Raw genomic sequence first — 21563 nt, 5'->3', positions numbered from 1 at the left:
TGTATGTTACGTGGTTTATGCTGCTAAAATCATGGAATTGTACAAGACAGTAGTTGGCCCTGTGGCAGGTCTCTTCTGTTTGAGGTATTTGAAAGAGTTATTAGTATTTTCAGTCTTTCCTTGCACCTTTTATACAGTTTAATAAAAGAGCACACCAGAGTACAGTACATCTGTACTTGTTATTGTATAGCATACAGTTTATTTTATGATGAGGATGTGTCCCTTTGAGTCGAACTGTTGATGCAAAATGTGTTTGAGAGAAGTTTGTAGATTAATGTTCAAATAGCAAGCTGCAAGTCAGAATACTGGATAAAACGCCTGGCTTTTAAATGTAATTAACAGCCCAGGATTGTATATGCTAGATTTGTATTGCAGGCAAGTTTTGCATCCAATATTTTACTTTTAAAGTTGTTTTGACTGAAATTTGGATTACATAGCAGTGCAAAATATCACACTAAATATTACAGGCACAATCAAAAACATGACACGGTAACTGATGAAATGCAATTGAAACATAAACATGGTACAGATTTGTAAAGTGCAAGGTTGTGTTTTTCTTAAGAACATGACATTTGCTCCCTGCCAAGAGTGCGACCATCCACAGAATTGACTATTCTGCTCAGTACAGAGAGAAAAATGTGCATCTTTCTTAATTGTTGGTCATTTCTCCCCAAGCCATCTATTATTGGAAGCTGTAATCTTCATGGAGGCTGATTCTCTTGCCGCACTTCCTTGCTGGATTCTGTTGCTTGAACTCCATCCTCAATCACACAGACTTGCAGCATTGTCATTTGCATATTTTCAATTCACAATCCTGATGCTCAGACCTAAGCAGCACCAAAATTGCCTTCAGAACTGCTGCCACCGTCACCAGGAAACTTACGCTCAGAGCTTGGCTGCTTCAGAGTCGGCCATTGATTCTTGTGTAAGATGCAATGTCAAATGAGATGAATTCAGCACTGAAAGCAACTGGCAAAGCAGCCTGGTTTCAGCTCCTCTTATTTCAAATTGGTTGCAAGAATATCCAATGAAGGTCTTTCTGCCAAATACTGCCATGCTTCCATGCAATTACCTTTCAAACAATCAAGGCCTTTTTTAAAATTTCTGTAGGTTTCTTGCAACATACCAACACCACAAACACATTAGAGACTTGAAATTCCTAGTTACTGGCACTATTAACCTTGGTCATGCTAGTGTAAACTATGGCGGCCAGTCATAGAATCTTAACAGCATGGAAAGAAAGCCATTCTGCCCATTATCGCCTATGCCAACTCTCCTAAGGAGCAGTTTGTGTACTGCCCTCTCCCTACATCCCTGCACATTCCTCCTTTTGAATATATAGATTATTAAAAAATGTAAAAAAATTAATGGCATGGAAGAAGGCTCTGCAGGAAATGAGCCACTCTGCCTTATCCCATTGTCCAGTGCTTGGACCTCTTCAATTTCATTCTCCCAGAAAATATGAAAGAATTTGGAATAAATCCCATTTCCACCACATAATAAAGTCCAAGCCCATAAATGGAAATGAGCAATATTCCAGCATAAGCTAATTGTATGGCTTCAGAGCTCTGAAGAAGTCATGTGACTTGAACCGTTAACTGGTTTTCTCTCCTTAGATGCTGCTAGACCTGCTATGTTATTCCAGCATTTGCTGTTTTTATTTCAGATTACCACCATCTGCAGAATTTTGCTTTAGCATTATGTTCCACAGGTACTGCTATCCCCCTCAATCCCTTACTAAGTGGGATATCTTTGTATGTGTCTAAACCGAGAGGTTGATGGACTGTTTGGCAAGGTAGGGTCGCATTGACTTATCCCGAGAGAGAAAACCTGTTTCGAAGGCAACTTGTGGTACTCGGTAACAACTATCATTAGTGTGTTTTTCTGAGAGAGCCTGGTCACTTCTCGTTTTTGGCAGATATGCAGTGTTTAATGAGGATGGCTCACTGGCTGAACTAAAAGGCTTTGAAGTAAAACGCCGTGGGGAACTGCAGCTCATCAAGATTTTTCAGTCATCCGTCTTTGAGGCCTTTCTGAAAGGCACCACACTGGAAGAAGTATACGCATCTGTTGCCAAGGTAGCAGATTACTGGTTGGATGTACTATACAGCAAGGTATGGGTGTCAATATTTAGCTGTTACTGAAGCAATTCACCTTTCAACACCTTTCTACCATTTAGACCAGACTCTTTGTTTTTTAAAGCCACTCTGGTTTGCTGAGGATTATTTTTGTTATCCCTAAAGCCCATTTACTGAGGTTACTTTCCGGCAAGCAAGAAGACAATATTAGAATTGTTCAAAATAACTAATCTGGAGTGACAGAATTCTATGCAAATAGATGGTTGGAAAACTGCATGTCTGAGAACATTTTACAGAACAGTGCATTTAGAATATATTGAAACTGAGTCATCATTGTGGGTAAATGAGATCAAATTAAGTTTTGCCGAACTTAGTCATGTTAGTTGTGTGCCGTTTAAAACTCTTTAATTAAATAATACACAAGTACTCCTCTTGATGCAGTTTTTCAACAGCTTTCTTATTTAAGCATTTTATTTTTTTTTTAACCACACCGGCATCCTGGGTAAGCTGAACTATTCAGATTTGAAATAATGGTCTCAAAAGTTATAAAATATTGCATTTGTGTTTTTCTTTCCAGAACTAAAGCCTACACATTGCTAGTTTGTCGTTGCACAGCTAAATTGCTTGAACATTTACATTTATGTCCAATTTCCTTTCTCTCAAAATCCTTTGTTCCTTATTATTTATGGGATGCTTTGTGTCTTCTACCATGAAGTGTTTGTTTAATGTCTCTGTTATTTCTTCATACACTATCAAAGTTCTCCTCTTCCTGTCTCAAAGGGACTCAAGTTTACCTTTGCAAATCTCGTCCTCTTTAGAAAATTTGCATTGTCTGATGCCTTTTACAGCCAATTAAGTAATTCTAAAGTGCTGTCACTGTTGAACAGATCCTAGAAGTTTATATGCTTGTTTTGTTTGCTAGTTCTCTTTTCCTGATCAATTTCTTGGTCATCCTTTGCTGATTTCTAAATTCAATCCTTGGGCTTATTATATTTTTGACAGTATTATAAGCCTGCATCTTTCAATTTGTTGAGCATAATTGGGTATCTTTTCCTATGGCATTTATATTCCTTAAGGAAATGTACATTAGTTACAAATTATGAAATGATTCTTAATGTTTGCTATTGCTTATCTACCATCGTGTTTTTTTAATCTAGTTTCTCAATCTATCTTGAACAGATCTCTCCTATTTTCAATGTAATTTGCTTCATTTAGATTTAAGATCCAAGTGTTGTGCTTGACTAAGTCACTCTTAAAAAGAATATAAAGTTCCGTCATTATGATCTCTTTCTCCAGAGGCACTGCTACGACAAATTCTTTAATGAACCATTTCTCGTTGTGCAATTCTAGATCTAAAATAGATTGCTCCCTAATTTTCTATCTCCTGTTGTTTAGAGAGAAAATTAACTGTGACTTTCTTGTCATTAACCTATGTTAATGACAAGAAAGTCAAGGGGGGGGGTCAATGATATTCTACAAAAAGTGTATGTTGTCTGATAATTTGTCTTGCGTAAATCACTTCTAGGTCTAAAATCAGTGCTTTGACTAGTTGGTGCTCATTATATCCAACATTTATAAAGAGGGCTATTCTCTTTCCAGCATAAGTATCAATCGCTGGTGTACAGTGCAAGTGTTCTTTGTTGTGATTCAAGTCGTGCTGTTCTTTGACTGGATGTTGGACAGACATAAATGCAATCCAGGTCAGGAGAAGAGATCTATTTATATGGGAGTGTCAGTCAATGAGGAAATCTCTAGCAGAAAAACTTGAGTTATGGCAACAGGTTAATTTTCTTTAATTGCCCTGTGAAGCAATTGTGCTGTGTAAATACATGAGTGAAAATTTCTCCATTTTGTTATCCCTGGTGAAATATTAAATGCGGCACAGACTTTTATGGCTCCTCCCACTGGTGGAATCTTCCAGCCCTGTCTAATTCAACGGATGTAAAATGTATTGAATGTACTTGGAGCTGTTTTCAAAATAACAGCAACATTTTGGGCGGCATGGTGGCACAGTGGTTAGGACTGCTGCCTCACAGCACCAAGGACCCGGGTTCGATTCTTGACTTGGGCCACTGTCTATATGGAGTTTGCATGTTCTCCCTGTGTCTGCGTGGGTTTCCTTTAGGTGCGCTGGTTACCTCCACAGCCCAAGGATGTGCAGGTTAGGTTCATTGGCCATGCTAAATTCGCCCTAGTTTTCAGGGGATTAGCAGGGTAAATATATGGGGGGTATGGGGATAGGATGGGATTGTTGTCAGTGCAGGCTCAATGGGCTGAATGGCCTCCTTCTGTACTGTGGGGTTTCAATGATTTCCTCTCTTTACATAATGCTGCTATACATAATAACAAGGAATTTATTTTCAGTTGACCTGTGAAGTAGTTGTTGCAATATTGGCGTGCTGTTCATCCTTAAGGTGAGCACCAGTCTGTGCATGCACATTTTTACCATTGTGGTGTAAAACATCCACTCTGGAGTTTGAGAGGTTCAAGTAAGTAAAACATCTTTATTCAATCATGCCCAGAGAAGCTAACTCAACCAAGTTTTAAGTTAAATTGTTACTAATGGCTACAGGATCTTGTTAGTAGCCACTAATGGCTAGTTACTCTAAAACATTATTCACTTAGTGAGTTTCTTTGATCTACTCAGTGAGACAGTGCATAAAGAGCAGGTGTTTTCTCATCTTTTAGTTTGAACCCATCTGTCCCATGTGGAATTGAATTTCCTTCATTGTTTGCACAGGCTGTGAACGGTTACAGAATGTCAAGTATCCCATCGTGCTCCTAGAGTCCACTAATCCTAATTAGTGGCAAGCAGATGTTAGCATAGAAACTTCAAAAGGCTAATGACTTTTTAAAGGAAGTATGTTTTTTGAGAGGGAGGTGAGAGGCAGAGGAATTTAAGGAGGGAATTCCAGAATTTGTGGCTCAAATGGTTGAGGCATGTGCCCAGAGTTGGAGGAATGTACATTTCTGGGAAGGTTGCAGAAGGGGCATGGAAAGATTAAATTGTCGGTATTGAGGGACTGGGACTTAATGGAATTAACAGATGGGTGAGTGAAATTTGGTTTGTGATACAGTGAGACAACAATAACTTGGATGAGCTGAAGTTCATACAGAATGGAGATGGAAGGCCTGACTGGAAAGTATTAGGATAACATGGAGACAGCGAACGCGTGGATGAGAGTTTCAACTGTAGATGAACTGAGGGCAGCGCAAGGAAGCACTCGTATTTTTGTGGATGTAAGTTGACAGACTTTGTGGTAGACAGGCTATGAGGTTGAAAATCAGGCACCTCTTCAAATACAATGTTGAGGTTGAGAGCAATTTAACTGAGGCTAAGGCCAGTGCCAGGAGATTAAGTAAGTGATAAACATGTTGACTTTGTGGCTTTTATTTTCCCAAGGCTTAGCTAGCCAAAAATAGTTGATTACTCAAGACTGGTCTAACAGCTCAGATGAAGTGGGGAAGTGAAAAGATGGAGCTGAGTGTTGCAACATCCTTGTGTACATTAACCCTATGGCTTATAATTGGCATTAACAGGTGGTGGCCGCTTAACATCTTTAGGATCACTGGGAGTAGTAATTCCAGATGGGGAAGGGAGAATTATCCCCAAGATGTGCTGGGGAATCCCTTTGTTAAGTTCCCAGTTAAGATTTGCCCGGCAATTGCCTGGAAGTGCAAACTCTATCAGATTATCAGTTGGCCCCTCAGTGCAGCTCACTAAAAGTCACATAGTTTCATACGCAGGGTCCTATCCTTTGCAGACAGTAGGAGCATGTCCATACATTGTGCGTTTTCTATAATAAAGTTCTGTACTACCAAAGAACTGAAAGAAAAAGTGAGTGCAATCGTCTGGCAAGATTGAACAAGTTTGGCTAATCCAAAGCTACCAGTGCAGAGTTTCAGCTTACCACAGGCATTACCTCATGGTTTTTGCTATTCTGCTGGCGGAAATGGCTGCTGAATTCAATGTGACCGGAATTTTGTCAACCAGATTTTTGTGTCAACCAAGTTTGAGTCATCAAGATATCATTTATTTGCAAAAACGTACTAACTAGGAGCCAGGAGTAGGCAATTCAGCCCTCAGGCCAGCCCCGCCATTCAATCGCTGACCTTATCTCTGCTTCAACTCCACTTTCCTGCCCATTCTCCTTAACCTTTCCCCCATTACTAATTAAAAATCTGTCCATCTCCTCACCAGAATCAGTTTGTTTTTTAAACTTTGGAGTTCTACCTGCTGTTTTGAAGTGGGGGTTTAGTACCTGAGCAGAGTGGACCATTTATATGGGAGTTCATTCTTTTCTGAATGGAAATGTGAATGTTGCAAGACGTGCTTAACCTGTGAGAGTAGTTTCTTATTGGTGATTTTGTCTCCTTGTTTCAATTTATAGGCAGCTAATATGCCTGACCTGGAACTGTTTGAATTGATCTCTGAGAATCGATCGATGTCCCGTAAGTTAGAGGATTATGGAGAACAAAAGTCCACCTCAATAAGCACAGCCAAAAGACTCGCCGAATTTCTTGGGGATCAAATGGTGAAAGATGCAGGGCTGAGTTGCCGTTTTATCATTTCCAAGAAGCCAGAGGGGTCCCCAGTCACTGAAAGGTAAGAGAAGCCAAACGTAGGAATGTTCCTTCCTAATTGGCTCCATGGCTTCCTGCAATAGTTATTTGTATATTAGAACAAACCACAAAGCTATCAAAGTCGGAAGTATAATGATCAGATGGGAGTGAATATTTACAATCGTGAATGGAGTGAAAGTTAGAATTTTACGGAACTATTAAAATGAAATTTTGCACAATCAACTATGATTTTGAGTTTGCCAGAGGAAACTGAAACTCTTAAGTTTGGATGTGTATTTGTCTGCGGGTAATCTGTGTGGGATTGCGGGGAAGAACGTGCTGTCAACGAAGTGGGAGAGTTTGGACATGAGAGAGAGGGCCTCCCGGTGCCATGAGATCGAGGCACCCAAGCAGAATGGTGGCCGAGTACTCTGGAGCCGGTTTCATCAGCACATTTAGGCTCTGTTTTTCTCTGTCTCTTCTCTCCCTTCTGCGCACCACCACGCCCCCCCCCCGCCCCCCCCCCACCAAACTCCCAACTCTCCAAAAAAGTAACAATGTCAAAAGATTGTGATGCAGAGCACGCCCAACACAGATCTCTGCTGTTTTCTTGCCGTTATGACACTATCTTATGAAAAAAATTCTATGGACGTAATTTTACAAAAGAAATTTAAGTGCTGAATGAGTGCGAAAACTGGAGAGTTTCAGACTTGTTTTTTGGGTGTTTAAAAATTGAATCTTATGGCACAAGTGCCACGAAACAGTCCTCGCCAGAGGGAGGGCAGAGGGGTGGAGCCTAAGCACATTGAAGCTGGTTGCTGAACTCCAGGGGCACTGTGGCACAGGACGCACCGATCTCCCAGTATACTGAGAGATCTGCAGACCCTTCCCCCTTTCAATCATCTTTCGCAGGACGTATCAATCATGGGCTTATCCAGGTAGAACACATCAAATAGCATCATAAAGAAGAACGAGGTGTCTTCAGCAACCAAAAGAGAAAATGCTGGAAAATCTCAGCAGGTTTGGCAGCATTTGTAAGGAGAGAAAAGAGCTGACGTTTCGAGACCAGATGACATTTTGTCAAAGCTTTTATCCAGTGGCTTGAGCAGCGTTCCTTCCTCAAGATAACAAATGGCACCTCGGTATTTAAGAAGGGAAGGAAGGGGTAACAAGGAACTGCAGACTTATTAACCGTACATCAGTAGTAGGAAAAGTGATAGAATCTGTTATAGAGGATGTGATAAATGGACACATGGATAATAATGATTGGATATAGCCATGATGGATTTATGAAGGGGAAATCATGCTTTTCGAATCTGTTAGCAGAGTTGATTAAGGAGAGTTGGTGGATGTAGTGTATTTGGATTTTCAGAAGGCATTCAACAAAATTCCCCCACAGGAGGAGGTTAATTGTAAAATTTAAAACACAATGGATAGCAGGTAGCATACTGGCATGGATTAAGGATTAGTTAATGGGCAGGTCGGAATGTGTGTTGTGAGGAAGATGCAAAATGGCTTCAAGGGGATTTGGATGAAATTGGACGAGAGAGTCGGCAAGAACATGACAGGTGGAATGTAATGTGGAAAAATGTGAGCTTATCCAGTTTGGTAGGAGGAACAGATGTGTGGAATATTTCTTAATTGGCAAAAGATTAAAAAGTGTAGATGTACAAGGGGACCTGGTTGTCCTCACCAATAAGTCCCTGAAAGCTAACATGCAGGTGCAGCAATTGGCAAGGCTGATGCTATGTTAGCCTTTAGTATAAGGGGTTTTGAGTACAAGAGCAGCAAACTCCTGTCTCAGTTGTATGGAATCTTGGTTAGACTGCACCTGGAGTACATGGTATAGATTTGGTCCCCTTAACTTGGCAAGGATATTATTGCCACAGATGGAACACAAAAAAAGTTAACCAGACTTGTTCCCAGGATGGCGAGACTGTTGTGAAAAGAGATTGGGAAACTAGGCCTGTATCCTCGAGGGTTTCAAAGAATAAGAGATGATCTTATTTAAATGTAGAAAATACTTAAAGCCATCGACAGGGTAGATGCGATGTTTCCTCTGGTTGGGGTGTATATGCAGTAAGAAGTCTCACAACACCAGGTTAAAGTCCAACAGGTTTATTTGGTAACAAAAGCCACTAGCTTTCGGAGCTCCTTCGTCAGGTGAGTGGGAGTTCTATTCACAAACTCAGGGCATATAAAGACACAAACTCAATTTACATCTTGGGTTCGTGTCACACTACCTGTAACCCCGATGACTTGCCTGGGCTTGCAAAATCTCACCAACTGTCCTGTCTGGAGACAATACACATCTCTTTAACGTGTGTTTAACGCTCACTGCGCTCACATTGTACCTTTGAGACTTGATTACCTGTAAAGACTCGCATTCCAACCATTATTTTGTAAATTGAGTTTGTCTTTATATACCCTGTTTGTGAATAGAACTCCCACTCACCCGATGAAGGAGCAGCAACCACTCCAAAAGTTAGTGGCTTTTGCTTCCAAATAAACCTGTTGGACTTTACCCTAGTGTTAGACTTCATAGTGTGTTTACCCCAGTCGACGCCGGCATCTCTACATCATGGGGTGTATATATCAGGCAACAAAATTTCCAGACAAGGGAAGCAACTTAGGAACCAGAGAAGAAATACCTTGACTTGGACAGTTGTGAATCTTTGAAATTCTTGAACCCTGAGGGCCGTGGAAGCTGAGTTATTGAATATGTTTAAAGCAGAGGTTGACAGATTTCTAAATGTCAGTGACATGAAGGAACATTGGGAATAGTGTGAGAATAATTAGCCATGATTATATTAAATGGTGGAGCAGGCTCAGTGGGCTGAATGGCCACCTACTCCTATGTTCCTCAATTAAAATCAAACCAATAATATATTCAGTTGTTGTAGGATCAGTGAGCTGTGATCCATTGGTTGTAAAATGCTGTGGGACATTTTGAGAATGTGAAAGACGCAATATGAGTGCAGTACTTACTCTCTCTTGCAGAGCAATTCCACTGGCCATTTTCCAAGCCGAACCAAGTGTTAAAAAGCACTATCTGAGGAAGTGGTTAAAGAGTCCTTCCTTGCAGGACCTGGACATTCGATTAGTAAGTTTCCCTAGAGAAATCTTTCTTCCTTATCACATTAATTTTAGGTATTTACTTTGAGCTTTTAACTTTTTGAATTTTTATTCCAAGTATTCAGTAATTGTCAAGTAATTATTTTGCTAATGTTAAATTTAGACATGCTGAATTCAATATCTAAAGGTCTCGTATATCCAAGTTTGCACATGAGCAATATCAAGGTAGGAAATATGGTAAATTGTCATGAAAAGAAAACTGAAAATACGTAGATTAAATAAGTGGGGGGAATGATGGCCAATATAGTTCAATCTTTCAAAGTGTAAGGCAATTCACCATGCTTAAGAAAGACTGGATTCCAGTCAGCCAAAGTGAGAACATACCTTTGGAGTCTAGCTACATGCCTGCCATTAAAAGCTAACTTGCCAAAGTGAGAGCACACCTTTGGAGTCTAGATACTTGCATGCCATTAAAAGCTAACTTGCAGATACCAAAATGACAATTGTTGCTGAGTTTTAGCATACAATATAGAATATAAAAGCAAGGAAAGTATTAGTACAGGTGTACAGGGCATCGGTTAGCCTTTATTGAAGTATTTGCAGCCACTCTTATTAGCCATACTAGCCTTGGTAGATATTCAGTGACAGGTTGTCAGAATGGTTCCTGGGGTGAAGAGATTTTCCTGTGATGAGTAAGTGACTAAGGGGTAAGCTAAATTTCAAATCTTGAAAAGATTCGACAAGGAAACAACTGCTTCTCTATCAGTATAATCCAGAATAATGAGATGGAATGTAACCAGAATGTAGAGAACTTACTCAAACCAAAGGGATAAAAATTTGTAAGCACTGTCACAGAAAGATATGGATAGCCAATTGAAATGCTCAAGAGGGCAATGGATACTTTGGAAGTACAGGTAAAAAAGAGAGATAAAGAAAGGATGAGAAATTGGGATTATTTGTGATAACATTGCCATGGCAAATAAAACAGAAGAGGAAATTGGGCAAAGGATAGGAAAGAATATCAACCGATAGAATTACTCACCCTCCCAATTTGTCGACAGAGTCCACCTACATTACAATACAAGTCTGTTTCTTCCAGATTCTGGACTGGGATTATTACATTGAGCGACTTGGCAGCGCCATCCAGAAGATTATCACCATCCCTGCAGCCCTTCAGCAGGTTAGTACTTCTCATTCTCCTGCTTTATTTACTAATTACTTGAAATTCTACATTTATTTACATTAAAAATTTATACATTTAAAGCTTGTGATGGTTAGAGTTAATGATGGCAGAGGGAGGGGGCAAATTCTTTCACAGTTAAGTGCCAATTTATTATTGCTGTTTATAGTAAAGCAGTGTAGACACTGGCTAGCTTTTATTGGAATTATGAATTTATGTATTAAATTGAAGCCAGCTACTTCTATATTTGTCCTCATAAGCTACAGTTAATCAGAATATAGAACAGACTGTGCCTTATGCAACTTATGAGCAATATTTAGTGACTGGTGTAAGATCTGGCATGGTAGTACAGTAGTTAGTACTACAGTGCCAGGGACCCTGGTTCAATTCCAGTCTTTGGTGACTGTCTATATGGAGTTTGCATGTTCTCCCCATGTCTGCATGGGTTTCCTGTGGGTGCTCCTGTTTCTTCCCACATACTCCAAAGGTATGCAGGTTGCCCTTAGGGTCAGGGGATTAGCCTGGTAGATACGTGGAGTTACGGGGTAGCGTCTGGGTGAGACTGTCACTGCAGGCTCGATGGGGCCGAATGGCCTGCTTCTGCATGGTAGGGATTCTATGATTCTATAAGTTAAACATGGTCCTTTCAGGTTTTGAGACTTGTGTTCTACTCCAGTTGAAATTAATCTGATTTGATTTATTATTGTCACATATATTAACATATATTGAAAATATTGTTTCTTGCGCGCTATACAGACAAAACATACCGTTCATAGAGAAGGAAACGAGAAAGTGTAGAATGGATTAAAAGTCCTCCCTGTCAGTTATAAAAGATCAGCTTGAGATGTTTGAGCAGTCTTTACACAAACTGGGAGCAGACTGCTTGTTCAGCATCAATTTCCCTTATTTTGATGGATTGTCATTCGAACCATGAGATTGCTGCTGTACAAAAGTGTCAAATTCAAGCAATAAATGATGCAAGTCTAGGCTGAGGCATGTTGATTAAATTAAGCGGACCCTGCATATAGTGCAATACCTCAGTGAGAAATGCTTGGTGCTCGCACCAGGTGTCCAAAATAGAAATTGTTCCATTCCTTAATATTAATGCGTGATGTTGAACACAAAAATAGAAGTAAAGCATTTCACAAGGTTGTTTCTTGGGACAAATGGGTGTCATTCCTTTCCAGGTGAAGAATCCAGTTCCACGGGTCAGGCATCCTGACTGGCTTCACAAGAAACTGTTAGAAAAGAACGATATTTACAAACAAAAGAAAATTAATGAACTCTTCACTAACACTGGAATCAGGCAGGTTTGTATTCTCCAATTAATGTTGTTAGTTAATAAGCAAGAGCATTCAGTTTGTGTTCTACAAATGTCAATGCGATCTTTTCTCCAATTGTTATCTTCTTTATGTCCCCAGAGTGGTGGTCCTATTATGTACCTTCAGCACATGGTTAATTTAAGATTCCTCGTCTTTCTTTTCATCACTTTAAGAAATTAAATATCTTGAAGCTGGAACTACTTGTTTAGTTCAGATTCAAAGGGGCTGGTTCGTGTGTGTGTTTCTCTAGGTTGAGAATATGGTGGAGCTGAAACCAGTTTTTAAATTTTGTTCTAAATATAATCTCTCTGTTTCAGGTGACATCGAATCAGCATTTAAGAAATGACCAACAGGCAGAGATTGGTGATCTGGAAGATTTTGGTGTCTCCAAACGTAAAGGACAGCCAGTTGTCCCCATCAGCACAAAGAGGAGACGTGGTATTAATGATGAGAGTCAGGAGATATCACAAGACCTGGAATTAACCCAGTCTTGGAGAGAGATATTGGGACCCCCACCACCACTGGGAACTACAAAGGTAATCGCGAACTGGAATGGTAACTTTAATACTTGCTGTCACATTTAATTATGCTGTCACATTTTTCAGTAGATCCATTGTACATCCATGTATGTACTGGTCTCCTGCTGACAGGTTGGACATCTATTTAACTAGTATTTCTAAATTTTCTCAAAAACCTGATTGCAGATTTTCCTCAAGTCGTGTTAAAATAATCTGAATGGAATGTCACAATTTACAATAGGTCACTGAACCTCCCTCCATTTTATCCATCTGAAAATTACTTTCTTATAGCACAACAGTTTGTGACTGCTTATGTATCAGCTGTAAGCTTTGGCAAATTTTCCAATCAGTCTGTCCCTGGCCTTTGTTCATAGTCCTGTTGCCGCTGCAGTTTTATTATGACTGGAGTGTAAAGCCTCTTCTCTCTCTATTTTACGTTGTGCTATTAAGAGATGTAGCTTTTGTGCATAGCACAAAAGGGTCACTTAGCAGGTAGTCACTGCAGCATGATTGGAAGCAGGCAATTACCATCTCAAAACATAGGATACCAACCTGCATGTCGGAGACTTTTGGTACATGGCCCTTGAGCAAGTTACTGTTTGAACTTGTGACTCTTGAGAGCAAATAAATTGAATAGTGTTCTTCCAATGAAAATTAATTAAAACCTTTAAGGAATTCAAGCTTTGTAGGGGTTGACATGTCAATCAAATAAGTTTACCGGGACCAATATGACCTTTTTCCAGGGCTTCCATGATATCCCTTTCGGCCAGGGTTAATCTTCAATTTTGAACATGTGCACTTCAGGATATGCGCAGGAAATTCAGTTGGCTGTATTGGCAGCTGAGGAGGTGGAAATATTTGCGGGTGGGGGTGGTTGGTGCAAAGAGGCGGAGGGATTGCATAGGAAGTTGATATCAGGGCTCTTTTTCATTCACATGAACGTCAAAACTATTCACGCTAACAGGTCTTATTGTTGGGATTTAGAATCTGTCAATGAGGCCTTTCTAACAGATAAACCAGCAAATCATAATAGAATTGAATTACTCAGGATTTGAATGTTGAATTACCAGGACTGTAGATTGCATGCTGTTGCAATAGTCGGCCTTCTAGTAAATTAGGATCGGATTAGAATGAACTTTATTGCACTATAATTTGATGTGCTAGGTTCCCAGAGACAAGGAATTTAATAAAATTAGAAACATTGAAAAACTCGGCCCACAAGTTGCGCCGAACACGTCCCTACCTACTGGGCTTACCTATAACTCTCTACCTTACTAAGTTACATGTACATATCCAAAAGCCTCTTAAAAGACCTTATCGAATCTGCCTCCACCACCTCTGTCAGCAGCCGATTCCATGCACCCACCACCCTCTGAGTAAAAAACTTACCCCGAAATCTCCTTTGTACCTACTCCCCAGCACCCTAAACCTGTGTCCTCATTTCAGCCCTGGGAAAAAAGCCTCTGAGCATCCACTTGATCAATACCTCTCAACATCTTATACACCTCTGTCAGGTCACCCCTCATCCTTCGTCTCTCCAAGGAGAAAAGACTGAGCTCACTCAACCTGTCCTCTTAAGGCATGCCACCCAATCCAGGCAACATCCTTGTAAATCTCCTCTGCACCCTTTCTATGACTTCCACATCCTTTCTGTAATGAGGTGACCAGAACTGAGCACAGTACTCCAAGTGGGGTCTGACCAGGGTCTTATATAGCTGCAACATTATCTCTTGACTCTTAAACTCAATTCCTCAATTGATGAATGGCAGTACACCATACGCCTTCTTAACCACTGCCTCTACCTGCGAAGCTGATTTGAGCGCCCTATGAACCTGGACCCCAAGATCCTTCTGATCTTCCACACTGCCAAGAGTCTTACCCTTAACATTATATTCTGTCATCCTATTTGACCTGCCAAAATGAATCACCACACACACTTATCTGGGTTGAAGTCCATCTGCCACTTCTCCGCCCAGTCTTGCATCCTATCAATGTCTCGCTGCAACTTCTGACATCCCTCCACATTGTCCACAACACCTCCAACCTTTTGTGTCACCAGCAAACTTGCCAACCCATCCCTCCACTCCCTCATCCAGTTTACTTATAAAAATCACAAAGAGCAAGGGTCCCAGAACAGATCCCTGGGGCACTCCACTGGTACCCGACCTCCATGCAGAAAAAAACCCATCTACAACCACTCTTTGCCTTCTGTGGGCAAGCCAGTTCTGAATCCACAAAGCAATGTCCCCTTGGATCCCGTGCCCCCTCACTTTCTCAGTAAGCCTTGCATGGGGCACCTTAGCAAACACCTTGCTGAAGTCCATATACACTACATCTACTGCTCTTCTTTCATCAGTGTTCAGACACATCCTCAAAAAATTCAATCAGGCTTGTAAGGCATGAACTGCCTTTGACAAAGCCGTGCTGACTATTCTTGATCATACTATACCACTCCAAATGTTCATAAATCCTGCCTCTCAGGATCTTCTCTTTTAATTAATTACTGCGGATGCTGGAATCTGAAACCAGAAGAGAAAATGTTGGAAAATGTTAGTAGGTCTGGCAGCACCTGCATGGAGAAAAAAGAGCTAACGTTTCAAGTCCAGATGACCCTTTGTCAAAGCTCAACGTCGGATGCTGCCAGACCTGCTGAGATTTTCCAGCATTTTCTGAGAATTTAATCTCTAAATTTGATACGTCTGACTTTGATCAGGAGTATTATCTCAGAAAATATTAAAAACTTGAAAGTGCTTTCATATCTCATCATCTGTGTGAATTCCAGTTGGTGCAACTGTCTGCCAGGAGCTAATATTTGAGTGAGCCAGGTTGGAACCTTTCTATAAAGGAGCCTGGAGGTTGCGTGGAAAGTTTAAATTTGTTTCCAGGGAGACCCTGTATACATAGCATAATAAGTGTGAAGCTCCATTGGACTGTGTTCAAATGTTACCAATGTGGAGTCAGCTTTGATTTTATTTAATCGTAAGTGAAACTTGATGCATTTCAGTATTCAAGCAGCAGTTGTCCTTTGTCTAAAAGGAATGAGCCATTTACTGTGCCTTCTGCTCACGTATGCACGTAGAACTGTCTGGTGTTGCGCCTGGCCTTTCTGCACTGAGAATGACTCAAACCCACAAGGATATTATACAGGGGGAGAAACCAAAACTGGAGACTCATGGATTCAGCAAGTTCTGTGTTGAGGTCTTGGGCTGACCTTATCTCCTTTTCAGCCTTGGCACAGCATTTTTCTGGGTTTGTTTTCTTTTTCCATTGTTGATAACACAATTCAGGACCTTGAGGACAACAAAAATTCCAACTGTACTTAAAATCTAGATTTTTAGCAAAATTCTCATCAATTTTAACATGATGATAAATATATCTATGGAAACCTGTGGACTAGCAACCTTGATGTTAAATTGCAAAATTGCAAAACCCAATGCTGAAAAATAGCAAAAAGGACATTGTATTTGATTATATTTCAACAAATATTAGAAGTTCTCAACACATTGCTGCGGACTGGTGAGTCAAGAGACAATGTTGTAGCTGCTATTTATTCTTTCTGTTCTAACAGTAACTTCATTTTTTAATAACAAGGTCATTTGTGATCATACACCGTCCCTCTTTTTATCCTTTGGGGGATGTTTACATTGTTCATAAACTCAGCATTTGCTGCCCACCTCTAATTGCTGTTAGGGACAGACAACAGGAAAAGGTGGTAATTTCTGGGATGAAAGCGCTTTATCTGAATGCACGAAGCATTCGGAATAAAGTGGATGAGCTGGTGGCGCAGATCGACACAAATGGATACGATCTGGTGGCCATTACAGAGACGTGGCTGCAAGGTGACAGGGACTGGGAGATGAATGTACAGGGCTATCAAGTGTTTAGGAAGGATAGGCAGGAGGAAAGAGGGGGTGGCGTAGCTCTGCTGATTAAGGATAGTATCAAGGTGGTAGCAAGGGATGATATCGGAGCCAAAGAGCAGAACGTGGAATCGTTGTGGGTGGAGATTAGGAACAGCAAAGGGAGGAAGACGCTGGTGGGTGTCGTCTATAGGCCCTCGAATAATGATCTGGAGGTGGGGCGGGCTGTTAACACGCAAATAAGTGCGGCGTGCAGGAATGGGACGGCAGTAGTTATGGGAGATTTCAATCTGCATATTGATTGGTCGACCCATGTTGGACGAGGTGGGCTCGAGGAGGAGTTCTTGGAATGCTGCCGGGATAATTTCCTTGAACAGTGTGTGTTGGAGCCGACGAGGGAGCGAGCTATCTTGGATCTGGTGCTATGTAATGAGGCGGGTAGAATTAGGGACCTTGCGGTGAAGGATCCTCTTGGAGAGAGTGATCATTGTATGGTGGAGTTTCTGGTGCAGATGGAGGAGGAGAAAGTGGGTTCTCGGACACGCGTCCTTTGTTTGAATAGAGGGGAGTATGGTAGGATGAGAGAAGAATTGGCGAATGTGGACTGGGGGAGTGCGTTGGAAGGTAGGTCTGCTGAGGAGCAGTGGAGGATCTTTAAGGAGATCTTTCTTGGTGCTCAGCAGAAATTTATTCCGATGGTTAAAAAGGACAGTAGGAAGAGAGGTAATAAGCCGTGGATAACGAAGGAGGTGAAGGAAAGTGTTAAATTAAAAGCGGAGGAATTTAGAGTAGCTAAGAGTAGTGGGCGAGAAGAGGATTGGGAAAGGTTTAAATGTCAACAAAGATTGACAAAGAAGTTGATAAAGGAGGGTAGGAGAAGCTATGAGGCTGGGCTAGCACTTAATATAAAAAAGGATAGCAAGAGTTTTTATAAATATATAAAAAGGAAGAGGCTGGCTAGGGTGAACGTTGGTCCTTTAGAGGATGAGAAAGGGGAGCTAGTGGTAGGGGATGGGGATTATGGCTAAGGTCTTGAATAACTTTTTTGTTTCTGTCTTCACGGAGGAGGACGTGAATAATTTGCCGGGTGTTAGCGATGGAAAGGTGGTAGGAATGGAGGGTCTTAATGACATTACTGTTACTAGAGAGGTGGTGCTCGACAGACTGGAGGGGCTGATTGTTGACAAGTCCCCAGGACCGGATGGAATGCATCCGAGGGTTCTGAAAGAAATGGCGGAGGTGATAGTGGATGCCTTGGTGGTTATTTTCCAGACGTCGCTGGATTCCGGGGAAGTGCCGGAAGATTGGAAAACGACTAATGTTACGCCGTTGTTTAAGAAGGGTGCCAGGCAAAAGGCGGGGAATTATAGGCCGGTTAGTTTAACGTCTGTGGTAGGTAAAATGTTAGAATCCGTCATTAAGGAGGAAATTGCGAGGCATCTTGAAGGGAATTGCTTGATAGGGCGGACGCAACACGGTTTCATTAAAGGGAAGTCGTGTCTGACAAATTTACTGGAGTTCTATGAGGATGTGTCTAGGGCAGTGGATAGAGGAGAGCCGGTGGATGTGGTCTTTCTGGATTTTCAGAAGGCGTTTGACAAGGTACCTCACAAGAGGTTATTGCAGAAGGTCAGGGGACATGGGGTTGGGGGTAGGGTGTTAGCGTGGATAGAGGATTGGTTGTCAAATAGGAGGCAGAGAGTGGGGGTCAATGGGTGCTATTCGGATTGGCGGTTGGTGACTAGTGGGGTGCCCCAGGGGTCGGTGCTGGGGCCTCAGCTATTTACCATTTATATAGATGATCTGGAGGAGGGAACCGAGTGCAGGGTGTCGAAATTTGCTGATGACACCAAGATTGGGGGAAAGGCAAATTGTGCGGAGGGTGTGGAGAGTCTGCAGAAGGATCTAGATAGGCTGGGCGAATGGGCCAGGAAATGGCAAATGGAATTTAATGTTGGCAAGTGTGAGGTGGTCCACTTTGGTAGGAAGAATGGTAGGAAGGACTATTACTTACGTGGCGAAAAACTGCAGCAGGCGACGGTGCAGAGGGACCTCGGGGTCCTTGTGCATGAGTCGCAAAAACCCAGCTTGCAGGTGCAGCAGGTGGTCAGGAAGGCGAATGGGATGCTGGCCTTCATAGCGAGGGGGATTGAATATAAAAGTAGGGAGGTCTTGCTGCAGCTGTATAGGGCATTGGTGAGGCCGCAGCTGGAGTACTGTGTGCAGTTTTGGGCGCCGCACCTGCGCAAGGATGTTTTGGCCCTGGAGGGAGTGCAGAGGAGGTTTACTAGGCTGATACCGGAGTTGAGGGGATTGAGCTATGAGGAGAGGCTGAATAAACTAGGCTTGTACTCGTTAGAGTTTAGAAGAATGAGGGGAGATCTCATTGAGACGTATAAGATGATGAATGGGATGGATAGGATAGAGGTGGAGAGACTCTTCCCGCTCAAAAAAGACAGTAGGACTAGGGGGCACAGCCTCAAGATAAAGGGGAGGCGGTTTAGAACGGAGTTGAGGAGGAACTTCTTCACTCAAAGGGTGGTGAATCTCTGGAATTCTCTGCCCGTTGAAGTGGTGGAGGCTGCCTCGTTAAATATTTTTAAGAAGCGGGTTGATGGGTTCTTGATAAGAGAGGGGATTAAGGGTTATGGGGAGAGGGCGGGAAAGTGGAACTGAGCCACAACAGATCAGCCATGATCTTATTGAATGGCGGGACAGGCTCGAAGGGCTAGATGGCCTACTCCTGCTCCTATTTCTTATGTTCTTATGTTCTTAGTTGCTTTCTTGAATCACTACAGTCCATGTGGTGTAGGTGTGCCCACTGTGCTGTTAGCAATGTAGTTCCAGGATTTTGACCTAGCAATATGTCAAAGGAACAGCGATATAGTTCCAAGGTGCGTGACTTAGAGAACTAACAGATGGTATTCCCATGCCTCTACTGCCCTCGTCCTTTTAAGCTGTAGAGGTTTTAGAAGGTGCTGTTGAAAGAGGCTTGGTGAGTTGTTGCAGTGCATCTTCCAAGCAGTACACATTGCTGCCACTGTCTATCAGTGATGGAGGCAGTAAATGTTGGATGTGGTGGATGGGGTGCAATCAAGCAGCCTGCTTTGTCCCAAACAATGTTAAGCTTTCTGAGCGTTGTCGGAGCTACAATCAAACTGGCAAGTGGATGGTATTCCATCACGTTCCTGACTTCTGCATTCCAGATGGTGGGCATCTGGAATGTTAAGTTACTCACCCCAGAATTTTCAGCTTCGTACCTACTCTTGTTGCCATTAGCATTTATGTGGCCAGTCCAGTTCAGTTTTGGTCAGTGGTCACCCAGGATGTTGATAGTGGGGAATTCAGTGATGATGATGCCATTGAATGCCATGGGGAGATGGTTCAATTCTGTCTTGTTGGAGATGGTCACTGATACTTGGTGGTGCAAATGTTACTTGCTGCCTATCACCCAAGCCTGACTGTTTACTGCATATGGATTTACTGCACACAGACGTGGACTGCTTCAATATCTTTTGGTTTGAGTAGTGCTGAATATTAATCAATTGTCATCAGTCAGGAAGCCTTTTTTTTGCCTGTTCTAACAAAATGTTTTTAGTTATTTAACACTATGAATGCCTATGCCCTCATAAGTTCATATCCTTACAGCCACCCTCAGCTATATGTTTAACCTTCAACCATCTATGTGTATTCGACAAACCTTGTTCTTTGTTAGACAATATTATACATATATTTGATGTTACTCTTCCCGGGAAATTCTTTTCATTGTTCAGTTGCAACTACCATTAACTGTTTGCCGCTGATAGTCTGTGTTTCTAAACATTGTTATTTTAAGATCTAAGATTAGTGTGAGGCACTTGTTCTGTGTAAAGCGGTTAAAATCAGATGAACAGTCCTCTTGTCTGTCTTATGTCTTGGATAAGTTCCATTACACTGTAAAATCAAAGTTAGAAATTGTTCCCTTATTTCTACACTTTCCTTACTAACTATAGACACCTATAGAAAGGTATTGTCTATCATAATATTTTTCCATTCTTTTTTCTCCAAACCATATTTCCAGAATTTCTGTTACAAAAGCAAAATTCAGTTAGTACTGGAGACCTGAAATGGAAACAGAAAATGCTAGCAATACTTAGATTGAGCAATGGTTGTGGAGAGAAAACATTCTACAGAAAGATCTGTTTTTGTCCCTGAGATGCTGCTGAGTGTTTCCAACTCCTTCTGTTTCCAGTGTTACTGGAATGGCTCTCTCTCTGCACTTAAGCTAGAGTTTCATTGGCGTGCAGGTTTCTTTGATTTTCAAACAGCCCAGTGAAACCATGCACTCTGCTGATGTCTATTCCTGAAATACACTAAACAGCATCTCACTTGAAGTTCCAGATGGGCTGACTCTCAAGTTTACACAAGATGGGGATTAGTTCATGTTTTATATTGGAATGTATGTTTGTTCTTGGCAGAGTTGAAGTTTGAATTTGATTCAGATTGATAATACAGCCAAGGACTTCACATAATTTTGCTAATTTAAAATTAACTTCCTATCTTGCATTAAACTTTGAACCAGAACGAACGGTTGGTGTGGCTGAGATACCAGAAGAAGAAATGGGAGCTACAGTCAAAACAAAGACAGGCCCGCAAAAAAAGGATAAAGCTTGATGATGGGGCAGCTGCACCAGGTAGAGCTATTCGAGGTGGTCCCACTACCAGCCTTAGCAGCTTTTTGCGTCGAACTGCCCGCACCATTCTAGATATGCCATGGCAAATAGTTCAGGTAAAGTTCTGTTAAATTCTTACAATTGGATCTCTGGGATCTGTTGGGTTGTGACAATTTAAGATTGTACTTTACTATGAATGAAAAAACCACTCCCTGCATTAGACCCAAAAGAAGGAGGTTACTCCACCCTTTTTGAATAAGCCAACCTCCAATCTGTAAGAACTAGTCCAGAGTCCAAAGAATTTAGAAAATAACC

General features: G+C 41.6%; 1 protein-coding gene across 1 annotated transcript in view; it reads left to right on the top strand.

Moving 5' to 3' along the window:
• pole (polymerase (DNA directed), epsilon) overlaps window positions 1-21563 on the top strand; it is a 116637-nt gene that overhangs the window by 51854 nt on the left and 43220 nt on the right. Inside the window, exons 25-31 of the mRNA XM_080208184.1 lie at window positions 1919-2114; window positions 6470-6684; window positions 9642-9744; window positions 10816-10896; window positions 12084-12206; window positions 12536-12754; window positions 21158-21364. Of these exons, the coding sequence (XP_080064310.1) occupies window positions 1919-2114; window positions 6470-6684; window positions 9642-9744; window positions 10816-10896; window positions 12084-12206; window positions 12536-12754; window positions 21158-21364 (1144 nt within the window). The remainder of the gene's footprint in view (window positions 1-1918; window positions 2115-6469; window positions 6685-9641; window positions 9745-10815; window positions 10897-12083; window positions 12207-12535; window positions 12755-21157; window positions 21365-21563) is intronic.

The sequence above is a fragment of the Carcharhinus amblyrhynchos genome, chromosome 20, assembly GCF_965287045.1.
Source record: "Carcharhinus amblyrhynchos chromosome 20, sCarAmb.v2.hapA, whole genome shotgun sequence".
NCBI lineage: Eukaryota > Metazoa > Chordata > Chondrichthyes > Carcharhiniformes > Carcharhinidae > Carcharhinus > Carcharhinus amblyrhynchos.
Note: the sequence above shows the minus strand (reverse complement) of the source record. Positions and strands in the feature narration are given on the sequence as shown.